The sequence below is a fragment of the Electrophorus electricus genome, chromosome 14 (genome assembly GCF_013358815.1).
Source record: "Electrophorus electricus isolate fEleEle1 chromosome 14, fEleEle1.pri, whole genome shotgun sequence".
NCBI classification, from domain to species: Eukaryota; Metazoa; Chordata; class Actinopteri; order Gymnotiformes; family Gymnotidae; genus Electrophorus; species Electrophorus electricus.
Genome location: NC_049548.1, coordinates 14,709,390 through 14,724,439, shown reverse-complemented (window position 1 = coordinate 14,724,439; position 15,050 = coordinate 14,709,390). Strand labels below are relative to the sequence as shown.

The 15,050-nt window shown below is 48.6% G+C and overlaps 1 protein-coding gene across 1 annotated transcript in view; it reads right to left on the bottom strand.

The window, feature by feature from the left end:
- Positions 1-1,721: 1,721 nt before the first annotated feature.
- LOC113585639 (protoheme IX farnesyltransferase, mitochondrial) overlaps positions 1,722-15,050 on the bottom strand; it is a 36,663-nt gene continuing 23,334 nt past the window's right edge. The window contains exons 5-7 of the mRNA XM_035533561.1: positions 8,932-9,002; positions 4,388-4,620; positions 1,722-2,638 (exon numbers count right to left, since the gene is read on the bottom strand). Of these exons, the coding sequence (XP_035389454.1) occupies positions 2,226-2,638; positions 4,388-4,620; positions 8,932-9,002 (717 nt within the window). The 3' untranslated portion in view covers positions 1,722-2,225. The remainder of the gene's footprint in view (positions 2,639-4,387; positions 4,621-8,931; positions 9,003-15,050) is intronic.

Sequence of the window (15,050 nt, the reverse complement as noted above, 5' to 3'; positions counted from 1 at the left end):
ACTAAATCATTTTCCTTTCACACCTTTAAATCTCTGGCCAAAATTCATGGTGTTGCCACAAAGCGTCAAAAATGTGAAGGGTAATTTTAGACAACAGGCTGTTTTACGCAAGAACTTTTTTTTTTCTTCTTTTATTACAGCTCTTAGTAGAGAAGCATGGCGTTTTTTTCTGACCGTATAGGTAGACAACCTACAAATCTAAAAAAAATAAGGACCTCAGCGCGACATCAATAGAAATAACAGATACAAATAATAAGCATTCATTTATATTAATAAAACAAGCAAAGATACTTTAAGCTAAAAAACTACGGTTGCCATTACAAGTAAACTGTGAGAGCAACACATTGAAAAGTCATGCAGATGAGAAAACTCCCAAAGATTGCAATGAAAACGGGCTTACCTGGTCTCAGTTTATTAAAAAAAGAAGGGAAAAAGATTCAATTCCAAATGGCCTATGTTCACCCAAAATTCGGTGCTAAATTGAATGCACAATAACCACAAACTATTCACTGAGGATGTCAATAATCAAGGCCATGCTAAGTGCAGTCCTGGTGTTACAGTGCAATAGTTATACTGCAGTAGGAGAAATATGGAATCCACCGTGCGCTTGACACTGGTGGTTATAAAAGCACAGCGAGCGACCGCAGCTCCAGACTGGTACAGACATTCAATCTACAGACGCAGCAGGAACAGCTGTCTCTCTCTCCCGGGCTCATATGAAACACACTGGTGTAGGCTGCATCCGGACCGGGTCGTTTATGAGGGGACGCGCTACTCACATTCCTCCATGCGGGTGAAATCCCACCGGCGGAGGCGAACGGGAAGGAGGAGCTGGCTGACGGGGGCGCTGACGGAAGGGCAGGCCCGGGGAGGAAGCGGATCGTGTGTTGCATCTTGACAGGTGCGGGAGGGCGACCCTCTACAGAACCGGCAGGGCGACACGCTAGCTGAACACGGCCAGCGCGACCGCACACAGTTACAGCCACGTACAGGAAGAGATTGGGGGGGGGTGCAATTAGCGGAGGAAGAGGGGCTGTTAGTGATGTCACAAAGAAGAAGAGAGGGGGCATTGGTGAGGTCAGAAAGAGGAAGTAGGGGGGCATTAGTGATGTTACAGAGGAAGAGAGGGGGCCGTTAGTGATGTCACAAGGAGGAAGACAGGGTGGGGCATTAGTGCTGTCACAAAGGAATAGAGGGGCAGTTAGTGATGTCACAAAGCAGTGTCCTAAGGTTCCAAGATCTGTGTATTTAAAATAATGAGTGTTAGGAACAAACCCTAGCAGTCCAGTAAGGACATACTGCAGCAGGACAACAACATTATAGGATAAATGGACTACACATCATTATCTGGAGTATTGGTATCAAAACAGTGATGGCAGGTGCCAATATTAGATGAATGACTTACCCATCACAGGAATTTATGCAACACTGAATAAAAAAACAAAAAACAAAAAAAACAAAACACTGAACCTTGAGATGAAATTGATCAAATGTGGAACAATCAACACACTGTAGATTTTGGACTCCAAGTGTAACTCAACGGAGCATTAAGCACTGTTAATGATGCATTTCTTACACATGCTTGTGCACTAGGAGTAATGGTGGTATTAGTACTGTACGCAGGGTTACAGTGCTACCATCATCATTAGGCATTCTTTCCAACCACAACATGGCAGGTGAACCCAACTCTCCCCCAAAAACAACACCAAAAGCAAGAGCGGTTATAAGAGACATTTCTTTATTGCGAGCACAAGTTCTTTTGTGTCTCGCACAGGTGACTTTTACAGTAAAGTGAGAGGTAGGCGACCTACGTCACGCCGAGGTCACGGATAGCACGGACGGAGGTGAGAGTTTGAAAGGTGGGCAGGCTTAACAGCCGGAGCGTCAGTCCAGTTCCCAGTGCGCTGAGGCGGCCTACATTCAAGCTACACCTCTCGCCACGTTTGGTTTAGCAAACCTTCTGTAACTCTAAAATGGTTTGCCGTTACATGCTTTAAAAGCACCCCAGAGCTAAATCAGATTAAGATTATTACAAACACCTTCACCGATAGGGTGGGCTGCTATTTAAATAAATATTCCTCATATTTACACAGATTGCACATGAGGGGTTTGAGGGGTTTCTTCCTTCCAACCCCGCCCTCAGTCACATTAATCCAAGACTTTTAAAGCAAAGCTGAAATAAACGAAACGACGAACGACAGCGAACGTTAATGCCAGTCCGGCGGTTAACTCTGCAGGGCGAGGGGCGTGGCCTCCTGGGGCGGCAGGGGTCTCTTCTTACAGGTGAGCATGAGCAGCAGGAGCATGGGCAGGTGCCAAAGGCTGCAGAAGAAGAGACGGCGGGCGCCCTGGCGGTCGGCGCCTGCCCAGAAACGGTAGGCCAGGTAGCTGATGTACAGGTTGATGGGCAGGACGACCAGGGGGAAGGTCCAGGTGGTGACATCGAGCGCGGGGCCCAGGGCGGACAGGCCCAGCAGGCTCAGGCTGTGGCGCAGGGCCACCCTCCTACACAGGGCCGGGTGGGTCACGGACATCATGCGGTAGCCGCCGCGCGAGTAGTCCTCACGCATGTTCCAGCTCAGAGCGTTGAAATGAGGGAACTGCCAGGAGTACAGGATGGCACCCAGCAGCAGAGCACCTGGGGCGGGGGAGAAGAAAAAGCTAACATTAAAACTTTTTTTATGCTGAGTGCTGATGGTAGTGCCTCGGTAATAATAATGATAATGATAATTATTATTCAGTGACATTAAAAACAAACATTTTTGGTGCTCGGGCAATAATGAATTTGTACAATTATGCCAATAAAGCCATTTTGTCTTGAGAGAAAATGGAGGAGACAGTAAGAGGGAGAAAGGGAGAGATGGGAAGAGAAAATGAGTGAAGCGGGGGATAGAAAGATGGAGAGAGTGCGAGAGACAGTGACAGAGGTTAGAGAGGTAGAGAGAGTAAGTAAACCAGAGAAAGAACGGAGAGAGAGAAAATACTAAAGATGCCAGCAACATCAAAGCACAGAAAACAAACAAACAAGTGAGGAGGGCTCAAGCGTATCGGCGTGACCCCGTTTCCTCGGCAGCGACCCCCCTTGCGGGAGACAGGACAGGAAGAGTGAGGGAGGCACACTCAGGTTTCAGCACTGCACAGAAAGGCAACACTACCTGGGCAGCAGTCCGCACCCGGGCACTAGAGCGTGAAACTACGCCGCCTCTCTCTCTCACTGCGTCCGTCTGTGTGTGTGTGTGTGTGTGTGTGTGTGTGTGTGTGTGTGTGTGTGTGTGTGTGCGCGCGCGCGCGAGAGAGCCAGCTCCCCTTGTGTAAACACACTCGTAGCTAAATCCCCTGAGAAAACAAAGGCTCTGCAGCACTAAGCTCATCTTTCCCACCACAAAACATGCAGCAATTAGCACCAGGCAGCAGCCCACGCCTGCCCTGCGCCTGGCCATTCAGAATTGACCTCAGGACTGTTTTCGCTGGGGTTTTCTTTTCAGGCTTCCTGTAAAACTCTGCCAGGGCGAGGTGTTTGAGATCAGTGTACGGGGCAGGAGGCAGAAACAGTGGTGCGAGGCGAAGAGCTCAGCGCGTTCATTCTCAGCATCCCGCAGGTCACCCGCGGATTATCCCGCCATTATCGAAAAGCTGCAGCGTCGGCCGAGTGTCTTCATTCTGGCTTCCTCCTTGGAAAGGTGAAGGATTTCAGTGGCTTAAGAGCACTGCGGTTGCCGTGCCGACGGGAGTTTTTTTTTGAGAGAGAGAGAGATGCTGAAGATATTAAAATGAGAAGCAAGAGGCAGGGGTGCGCTCGATTAGCCGGGCTATGCCGTTTCTGACGCAAGCAACACACGCTTGCATGCACGCACTTCAGCCGCCCGCACTCAATTTATGGCTGCCATGACGACACACTTGAAACTGTTAGCAAACACACAGGAGGGCTTGCTGCGAGCATCCACAAACACTCAACTTCAGGAAGGAAGCGTCAGACCTACAACCCTTTTGGAAGTCTCTTCTCTTCAGTGGGCCCCAAGGGAAAAAAAATCACTGTCAGCAGTGCTATTTTCCCCCTTTTACAGACACTATTTGTACAGCAGATATCAAATTAATCTACACCCCCCCCCCCCACACACACACCCACACACCAGGCTGGAGTGTGGAACACAGCCCTACCACTCCTCAGAGCATTAAACACAGAGGTTAGGAGTAGCAACACAGGCTCTGATATGGCGACCTGAACAAGTCATTACCACACCAGAGAGGTGCAACTCATCCAAATAAGGCCTTTAGAGGGCTGACTGTGTGCTGTTTGCGTGTGGAAACCCTACACAAAGTTAAGAAGAGCAGACTGGCAAATCCTGTAGATTGTGCGTGAGAGTGTGTGCATGCGCACGGGTCAAACCTGGGTCGAGAGCGCCTGTGGCAGCAGTCCAGCCCATGATGGGGGGGATGGCTCCCACCACAGAGCCCACCCAGGTGTTGGCGATGCTGAGGCGCTTGAGCGGCGTGTAACAGCACGTGTACAGGAAGATGTTCAGCGCCCCCAGGAAACCAGTCAGTGGGTTCACGGCCAGGGTCAGCAGGGTCACGCCCGGGATACCGCAAGCCAGCGCAAACGATACCGCATGTAGTGGGCTGCAGGAGAGAGAGATAGACACACACACACCATCAATTAAACAATATTAATTTTAATTCATTCAATTCAGTTAAAAGTAGATTAGGGTTAGAAGATCTAAATAAGCCACTGAAGTATGTGTACAGGACATGCACTCTCAAATCACACTCATGTGAAATACGCTAGTAAAAGCGCTACAGTAAGCAAAGCGTACCGGGTGCCATGGACACAGAGGAAGGGCGCAAAGAAATGGACAGCAGCTGCTGTGATAAGCGACTGTGTGTCGAGTGTGTGTGTGCGCGTTTGTGGCACGTGCTACAGATCAAACCCTGCCTAACCGCACTTCCATTGTACAGGCACATCCGCTGGGCTCTTTATTAAAAACAGAAACACACACACACGGTTCAAATTCATAGCAAGGTACTCCAAGAACTAAAGGCTGATGGAGATGGGGACCAGAGGAGAGGGGGCGACTAGTAAATAGTCAACCCTGACCCACTTTAATGTGATTACTGCTGTTATGACTCATGGGGGGTGGGGGTGTGTGCATCTGGCTGAGTGGCTAATGCCACTCCAGTAACAGTGGTAGTCTGTGTCAGAAGATGAAAGTAAGTCCCCCAAATCGAGTCATGTCCCATGAAGGGGTTATACACTTAGCCTAGTGTACAGTAATAATGTAACTCAGACTCAGCACAAAAACAGTCCAGTCCAAACGATTCATCACAGCATAAATACACTACATACAAACAAAATATGCTACGTGTGAGGTCATGTTAGTGTCAGGAACACTGGAGCCAATCAGCAGCCAGCTGTTATACTCTGGTTTGAGAATGCTTTAACTTCCCGTGTCACTGAGGTGCTTGAGATGAGTGGAATTTAAAACGCTGCTGTTCCCAACACACGGATCCAGTTTCCACACCAGCCACAACAATCGTAAAGGGGTTACATGGTAATTCAATCTGTGAAGTGTGCTGCTATTCCTCTGTGCCACAAAATGCCCCTCGTCATCTCAGTACGGCCACGGCGACTTACAAGCGAAGGCGTAATTTAGCTAAATTTCCCGTCATTTTGTCACTAAACCACTTTGAAACCACAAAAAAAGAAGATCAGTAAAAATCTGGCTTAACGAAGACAAAGTTATTTACTGATCTCAGCATTCGGCAGGCCTAGATGGAGAGATGACCATCTTTACTTCAGCTGTTTCATATAAACAATGTATTAGAAAACAAACCGATGCGGCAGAATGCTGCTGTGACCGAACAATCGCAGCTTTTAAAATGCCTTCCCTACAAGATACTTGTAAATTAAAGTGGAAAAGTAATGCACTTTTATCTTTAAATTCTTCACTTACAGCTCAGCAAGTCTAACTCTGCCCAGGATTAAAATAATGGTGGAAATACAACAAGCAGTAGTTCAGCGTACATCTGAACTCAAGTGTTCATCTCAGGAGCGTGGGCCAGCGTGACCGTGACAGTGGTCCAGGCCCACCTGAGCAGCCATCAAAGAAGCCATCGGCTCTAGAAGGCCCTGGCCCGGGGCCTGGGGCCTGACTCATGGCCACAGGATCACTTAAGTCAGAATTGTTTGTGCGAGTAAACAGTTGGTTCCGTGCCTCGGCTGATGGATGTAACGATAGGTTTGTGCTTGTGCTGTTGCGTGCGCGGGTGTTTGCTCTTGGGCGTTAGCTGTGCATCTACCTGAGGCCATCAGGTACACACGCACAAACCAAAACACCATTCCACTCCTCTACATGTGTGATTCATGGGGGCTTTTAAAACACAAGAACATTCTCACAATACACATTACTACTGACTGATTTGTCTTCTCCCTGGTTTGTCAGATGCATTAAAAACACTACTTCCACTGAAGAGAAACAGCTTTACATAAGAAAATCAGTCATACTGAAGTATTAAGCTTCATTTTCACTACTGTTTCAATACTGTTCTTAATGTTACAACTAAGGAAACATCAGTTAACATAATGGCGCTACACCACAATTATGTAAAAAAGTTTCAAAAAAATGCCAGTCATCCAAGCTATACTTTAAAACCGAATGATTAACAGAAGGCTCAGCTCAACTCTTCAGTAACTCTTTTCAGAAAGAAAAGATGGGTGAAGAGGCACCAGGGCTGGGAGCGAGTCTAGAGAAGCCTGAGGCGACAGCACGCAGGAAGATCAGAAGTGCTGGAGAGAACATCACCGCACAGCTGCTCCGTATCCAAATTACACGTGCTCTTCACTTACGGACCAGGCCAAGAGACCCAGGACGGGTTTGAGAAAGCGCTGTGCCGCCGCTCGAAACTCTACGTTTCACGTAAATCGTGCTTTGTGTTTACAGGGTTGAAACGTGTACACACGCTGGACGTTTGAGAAAACAAGTATTTCTGCTCTGGCTCTCGCTCTGTTTACATGTTGAGACATTTATCAAGCTGCACGGACGTGTCCCGACAGACCTCTGAACGGGCTGTTTATACTGTATGTACTTTCTGATAATTAGGCGAGAGGAGTGAATCTGTTCAGGCCTCTGCCCTTACTGTTTCAAACACTCTGCCCATCCAGCTGTTTTCTATTTTCAGATCTTTCAGAGATCGGAGCATAAAATATGTTTCTTTAGCAAACCAGTAGGCCGTCTGACACTGTGAACATTCACAGACAGCAGACAACAAATGCAACCGTGAGAGCCGCCGACCGGGTTTACATAACAGTGAATGACCTTTATTATTTTAAACTGATCATTAAAGCAATACACCAGTGCCTTCAATCAGATAGGAAAATTTTTCCCAGATCGAGCTCAATCATATTACTCTGCCACACATCTGATTTAACAGATTCCAATTTACATGAAGGTTCTTCACTCAAGTCAAGCTATAAACCATCTCAAATTGTTAGAACACAAACTATTAAACAGAGAGTTAAGCTGGCAGGTAAAGGCTTGAAGTGTACAGCAGCTCAAGAAATGCAAACACTGTTGTGAAATGAGATTCCTCCACCTCTGTGGGCCCAGGGTGTGTACAGTGTGTGTGTGTGTGTGTGTGTGTGTGTGTGTGTTCAAGACACATACACGCACACACACAGGCAGGATTAGCTGGGTGTTTGCTTTGGACTGATTGGAGTGTGTTTGACTGTGTAAGTCAACCTTTACCTCCTCGTGGCGGCTGGTCTGCCCTTTGTGGTTGGAAAGCCAGGTGAGGGTGGGCGCGAGTCGCCCATTCTCTATTAGAATGCCCTAACAAACCTGACAAAGGCTGAGTGGGGGTGGATCCGCCCTGCGTCCTGCCCAGGGCCTCGCATGTGCACGTACGCGCAGGACAGGAGGGCTCCACGTCACGCGGCCTGATGGCATGTGACCAGAGCGCGATAGCGGCTGAAGGGCGCCGGTGTTACATGCGGCCCTCGCACTTTATTCGAGGCTTGCATTATTACCACGAGACTCCATAGAGCAGAAACAACACTGGATGTTTGTGGAGGTACGGAGAGAAAAGGAGCACAGGGGAGGAGTCGGAGAAGGGACGCCTTAGACGCAGCACAAAGCCTGAAAACGATTAGGGTTGGGCTGACTGACGTCGTAGTCCACTGAAATGGCTGACATACATCACAACGTTGAGCCAGCAGATCTCGGTTATTTTAGTTTCTTTTTGATTGTGTATATGTGCTTACATTAAAATGCTAATATGTGTTTTATTTACATTTGGTTTACTTTCATTCATGTAGGCATTTAAAAATAATACAAGAATTATTTAAATTGGTTTTACAGCTTGCTTGTAGAATGTACATCTCCAGTACTGAAGTCAATTCATGGCTGAGAAGATAAAACGTTTTTCTGTGTAAGCAGACATTTCAATAAAAAAAACATAGCCTAACAAATGAAAGAACCACTTTAGCGAGAGCTGTGTTTTAAACAGAGAAGCAAAGTACCAGCTTCAAGTGATTTTCACAAAAAGTCTGAATAGTGATTAATGTGTTTATGTAATCAACTGAACAGTCACTGAAAAAAGTGTAAAAGAAAGTACATTATAATTTATAGTAGAGGCATCAATTGCGATGTTTCATATGTCAGTTAGGCAGACATCACTCAACCCGAAAACTAAATACAAAAAACTATACCTTCAGAGTCCAAGTAGAGCTTGTTTCAGAGCAATGTGTTAAAAATAAATAAAAAGCTATCTTCAACTATTCCTCATATCCAGCGTTTGCGCTACCAGTTTACGTAGGAATCCACCCGCCATGTCTCAGCAGAATTAACTCGGGGTACACCATGTTTTGGGCCAGCACTGGAATTCACAAAACCTATGTTTACGTACTGTTTGCTGGTGTGGTTCAGGGTTGTTTACCTTATTTGCCCTCGGACCAGGGGCCTGTTCTTCGTCCGGTTCATGTTGGAGTCAAAGGGCACCTCAAAATACTGTGGAGGAGGGAGAGGGGGGGAGAGAGAGAGAGAGAGAGAGCACGTCAGCCAGCAGACCGCACGAACAAGGCAGGGCAGCGTGCGCACACATACGTGTGTTCATGTTCAAGACATCTCCTACTACACAGTCGTTTCTCAGACCAAGTGTGACACGAATCATTCAAAAGCGCGATGGAGGAACTCATAGCTAAACCACACGCCTCTTCATTGAATCCATGTGTTCCCAGTGTTGGTGCACACTTAAAAGCATCACAGCTCCCACTGGGCGAATTCAGGAAATCGGGCTCTCTCTCGGAAGCCGGTGTCATCGACAGAGAGACGGCGCTCTCATAAATGAGAAGTCCCTGAAGAGTTCGCTCAGACCCTGGGCTCCTGCACGCCATCTCTACGCCACATCTGTTTTCACCAGACGTTCATCGCGAAAGATGCCCATCAAACCGACTATTTTCTGAATGAGAGTCTGGGGGCGGACAGGGCGCGTCTTGCACGCAGGTGGGAGAAAGACCGCGGTGTGCACGCGCACAGTTTGGGAGAGTCAGTTTTGGGGGCCCGTGCAGGGCCGTGCCTTCGGCCCACGCGCCAGAGGAACGAGTGTGTGTGTGGGTGCGCCCAGTCAGACTATGCTGTGTGCGAGGACGAGCGGGAGACAGAAGAGAGGTGGGGCTTCTCTGCAGTGCAGCAGGGACTAGAATGAGAAAAGCTACTTACATTTTGTTTTATGGTGTTCTTCTGGAGAGCGTGTCTAAGGGCTACCCCCGGGAAGCCACTATATGGGGCTAAAACGCAAACACATGGGGTGCCTGAAGACAGGAACCAGTTCATCTCTGCGCATGTGTGTGCAAGTCTGCATGTAATGAAGAAAACAGACAGCATGCTTTTACCAACCAGTGAATCCCAGGAGCCATTACTCTTGAAATATGGCCCGCATAAAATAACTAATAAACAGATAATCCACTTTTCTTTCGTCCTTCTTAATTTACCATCCGTGTGATGCCGGAAAAGGGCCCCACGTGCAGAAAAACACCTTCGTGGTCAGTAACGTGCTTTACACGGTATGTGTGCATTTTGTTAGTGGTCTTGAGCTGGCCACACCACTACGCCACACAAAACGGGGGAATATGTGTGATCTAGTGTCTGCTCGGCCTGACTGGGTGCCCTTACTGGGATGGAGTGAACCAGTCTGAAACGCCGCAAATGTGCAAGACATGGAAGCGTTTTATCAGATGTCATATGCGCTTGGTTTCTCTCTCATAGTCATTTCAATACTGCAGAATCAAATTAGTGGCCCCAAAGATGTGACAACGTGTTAAAAAAATAAAAAAACAAAATAAAAAATGGGGGGGGGGGGGGTTTGTCCTCCAGAGATTGATGGTTTTTCATTTTCTTTTAGCAGTTTTTGGCGGTGCTGCCGGACACGGACTGACGTCATCCGAGCTGACTGGGTAGCACGCCGATAGGCTGGGAGAGGGGGGTGGTGTGGGCGCGCCAGACCCCGACATGTGCCGAGGAAAAGTCAAGCTTAGGCTCCAATTCCCTCTGTCGGCGGGTAGGGGGGCTTTGGGGGGGGCTGTAGTCTGAGGGCCAAGGTGTTAATTCTATTTCAGGGTTCAGGAAACGCGTTGAGGGGTCGGGGAGAGAGGCGGAGGCCAGAGGGTTCTGGCTTGGGGTTGGTCCTCGCCGAGAGCAAGCCAAGCCCCAACAATACATCTGCTCCCAGGATAAGCTCAGGGCCGGAATGCTGATGTAACCGCAGGGGCTTCAGAGAAGCCTCCTTTTTCTTGGCTTTTAGCGATATGGAAGCGTTAAAAAGGAATAAATTTGGCTTGGCAAACCAGAATGACCAGACCCTGCCACGCCATTTCTGTCACTCAGCCGGCCATCGCGCTCGTCGGACGTGCCTCAGAGTGACGGGGCCCCTGCATTCAACACGCTCGGGTTGCAGAGCTGCGGCCGGCTTGCTGGCGTCCAACAGTGTGTTTGACAAATAGGCTGACGAGAGGGAGCGGGGAATCAAAACTTGGGAGTACTGCTACGAACCGGGTCAAATCAACCCAGGACGACGGCGTCGGAGCTGGAGGAAGGTCTCGCGCTCAGAGGCTGTTCACTTGGTCACTGCCCCGTGGGCTGCTCTGTCTGCTTATGTCCTGCAGCAGCACAGATCGCAGGAGGCCACCGGGGTTTGTGGATCGTTTCCCAACGCGTGTACAAATGCGATCTTTGCTAAAGTTTGAAATAAGAAAAAAAGAAAAGGAAAAAAAAAAAAAAAAGGAAAACAGTAAGACCGATGCTGGGGTTCATGTGTCTTGTTAGTCGACTTCCTGTGAGCTAGAAAGGAAACAAATGTGTACTCGTACACCGTGTAGCTGTCGGCTAAATGAAACGCACACTGATCAGGGAGATGGAAGTGGGTGAAGGGGAATTGTAGCTGTACTTGGCTCACACACACACACACACACACACACACACACACACACACACACACACACACACACACACACACACACACACACACACACACACACACACACACACACACTTCAGCAGGCTGATATTTCTGTCATCTTGTTCCCACAGCTGTGTCATTCTGCTCCCGCGGCTTCGGTTCACCACGCACCTCTGGGCACAGCGTGCACACACTCTTACACTACAACAAATCATCAGCCGTATATTCAGCAAACGAACAAGCAGTCATCTATAACACAGGCGGCACATGAGTTTCGCCTGCTGCCAAGATCCTATCTGACCCATCACTCATCTTACAGGCATTAGTGAATCAGTTCAGTGTGTGAGCAATGCACTGTGGTCAGATTCACCCTATTAAACCGCATGGAGGAGGTTACCATGACAGCCATACGGAAACACATCAAAGACGGCCGGCAGACCAGAACAGGCCAGGAGGTGGATGTGAGAATTGTTAATGTAAAGAACCTTCTCGGTAAACAGCACAGGGGAGAAGTCGCACATGTACACAGTAACGCAAAATCAACTTGCCATGTGTGCATGTAAGCAAACGCAAGTCAGGTCAAACCATCACTGTTTAGGTAAGACTGTGTAAATGAAGTCTACAGGAAGAAGAACCCAGCAGCGTGATGCAGTACAAGATTCAAATGGACAATTACAAGAATCAACATCCTGGAGCTGCTTTCTATCAGGTCCTATGTGCACGGGAGCTTTTTTTTTTTTTTTTTTTTTTTTAAGAGTTGCAATTGGTGGGATTACTTTTTTATAATTTTCTGAGGGCAATAGAAAATTATACCTACCCCCCCCAAATGTAGGGAGAGTTGCTAGTGTGGACACGAGGATGGACGCAGCAGAGTGGAGTTGGGGCTTTGGGATAAGTCACAGATGTGGTCGAGTCACCAGACTGCTGCTTGTCAAAAGTCTTTGGCTGCCTTTGGAAAACCAACTGGGCGGCTACAAACAATGTAGTGAGGACACAGGGGTTTAAACAGGAGTGTTGGATTAATTCAGACTAGATCACGGCTTACTGGGGCTCTACTGTTTCTACTCTGGTGTGTGTGTGTGTGTGTGTGTGTGTGTGTGTGTGTGTGTGTGCACGTGCAATCGCACGTGGGCGAGGGATGGGGGAAGATCCCTTTCCCATTCACTTTCGCAAGTCACCCAACAACAGGAAATGTTGACAACCAATATACTGAATTATCAAACACTCTGGGCCTCTCGCCTTTTGTGTGTCTTTATAATTTAGCTGAATAAGTCATTCAAGCAGAGCCGATTCAGTCACACATGGCCACACACCCTTAGAGAGAGCAGCAGACTGTGGGCACCCCACTCCAGTGTGGGCTCATGGGATAGAAAGGGGGGAAAAAAAAGCACAAACTTCGTCTCGGTTCACAATTCTGGACTTCCTGGGGGGGGGGTGGGGGGGTGGAGCGCTTCACACGTTAACGACGACAGAGTGAAAGAAGGTCAACCCAGGTGGTTCAGCTCCAGCCTCTGCTAATCGGACACGCTGAATTTACCACCTGCACCGCGCACGGCGTTATCTGCGGATGGGGGCTTAACTTGCACACTGCTTGGGAGACAACACGCGGGGTGCAATTATGGAAGCAGTCAGTCAAAGGGAGAGAAAACTAGCTCACAGTTAATAAGGTTCAAAGTCTGAGGGCACGTCACACAGGCTTCTTGTCTTTGTGTAACCGTGTTTTCCCAGTCCTCCTCCTGGGGCTCCCCAGTCCCAGCACGTGCCAGTAGCTCTCCTGGACTAGCTATTTTAAACTCGTCAAGGCTTTGTTGAGCAGCGGGTGTGTTCAAGCAGGTATGTGAGAGCGAGAAAACACTCCAGTGTAGGACCACCCCGGGACCAGGACTGGGCGGAACAGCAATGCCACGTAAATGAACAGGTAAGATGCGTTCCAGAGATTCCAGGAGTTTTCCCACTCTGAAACTCGGGGCTGCCGTTATTTGCGTGTCCGTGAGGAGTCAGTAACCAGCTGATTGGGTCCAGAGGAAGGAAGGCGTGACCAGCTTCCAGCTCCCAAAAGCCCGTTTAAACAGGGAAGAGGTGGATTGACTAAGGGGAAGCCCTCCAGTTGCCGAGTTGCGACGGCCCTTCGTTAAGGTGCTTTTGCTCCTTGCGCTGCGAAAACAAACGGACGTTATCGCCACCCACGGATGTGTCAACACGCTGGGAGGTTGGCCGACAGTCCCGTGATCTCTGCTCAGCTCTGCTTCCGGCTGGGGCAGGCTCTGCCGCGTACAAGCTAGCAGAGGGCCAAAGGGCGCCGCATCGAGGCCAATCAGCGGCTAGGGGCGAGGCGCAGACCGGCAGACATGACGAGTCGATTACTGATGTGCTGTTGCCGATTCATTTCAAATCAGTGTGTGTTGCAGTCTGAGAAGCTCTGCTTGGGTGAGCGTCAGAGAAAAGGAGGCATTATCCAAGACTTAACATGACTGCGCTAATGAAAACAAGGAAGAAAAACAGAGGAAAGCCCAAATAAAGAAGTGAAGACACAAATGTAAGTTCGGCTGTCGCTGCGGACATACCAAAGCAAAAACAAATGCGAAAATCTCAAAAACTCCAAAAAGCTGCTGCTTTACTAAGCATTCAAAATGTTCTTTGAAGTCGCAGACTGGAGCTGGTCTATGTCCTCTTACACATGGGACATGGAGACGGCACCTTTCCCAGCACGCCCCATTCTCCTAGGATAGCGTCTCAGTCTGGTTCCATCTCCACCATTTGCAGATGCTCTTGCCACGCTCGCTCCAGTTAAGACAACATTAGGAGCCATTTCGCCATGGCGACACAAGATGGATGACGGCATTCTGCGCCGGCCGGGAGCTGGAGACAGAGGCATTAGCCGTGGTGACGCGGGGCGGCGGAGGTGGAAAGACTCGCCTGGGAGAGAGCGGCTAGTCCATCATTCCTAACCTGAATGTCAGGTCAGATCACTCGGGCCATCGCTTAGCCTAAGCTGTGGCTTCTTCTTCCACGTCACGCTGGAGTCGCGCCACAGCGCCTCCTGCTGCAAAGGGGGGCTCAGGTTACAGCGCCGCCAGGAACAGCAGAATGGTTGCAAGTGTAGTGTAAATGTCAAAATAAACGTGAAACGAAGGGGGGGAGAAATGTTATTACTAATCATGGACTTTACATTGCAACAAAAACAACTTGCGTGTCTGACCTCCTTGTAAAGATGCACATGGGTGTAATTCTCCATGAAGCCCACAGGAATGACATTACTCAGAGCCTTCCCTGTCCACTTACGGAAAAGTCTGCACAGACTGTCATAAAGCTTAGATGTAAGTGGAGTGCAGTTCACTGGTATTTGGGCAGGGTCAGGTCTGCCTGTGTTGGCTCTGTGCTCCAAGGATTTGAAATGAAACAATGATTGCAGAGTGCAGCCTGTCAGCTTTAATCCAGTGTTATATACATCCATAACTGGTGAACTGTGGAAGAATTACTGCCTTTTTTATACAGTCATTCCATTTTAGGGGACGAAAAGTAACTGGATATTTGGCTGTTCGATTCTCCCCCCACCTCACGTCATTGGACCATTACTTCATGCACAAGAAAGCCAACAAAAT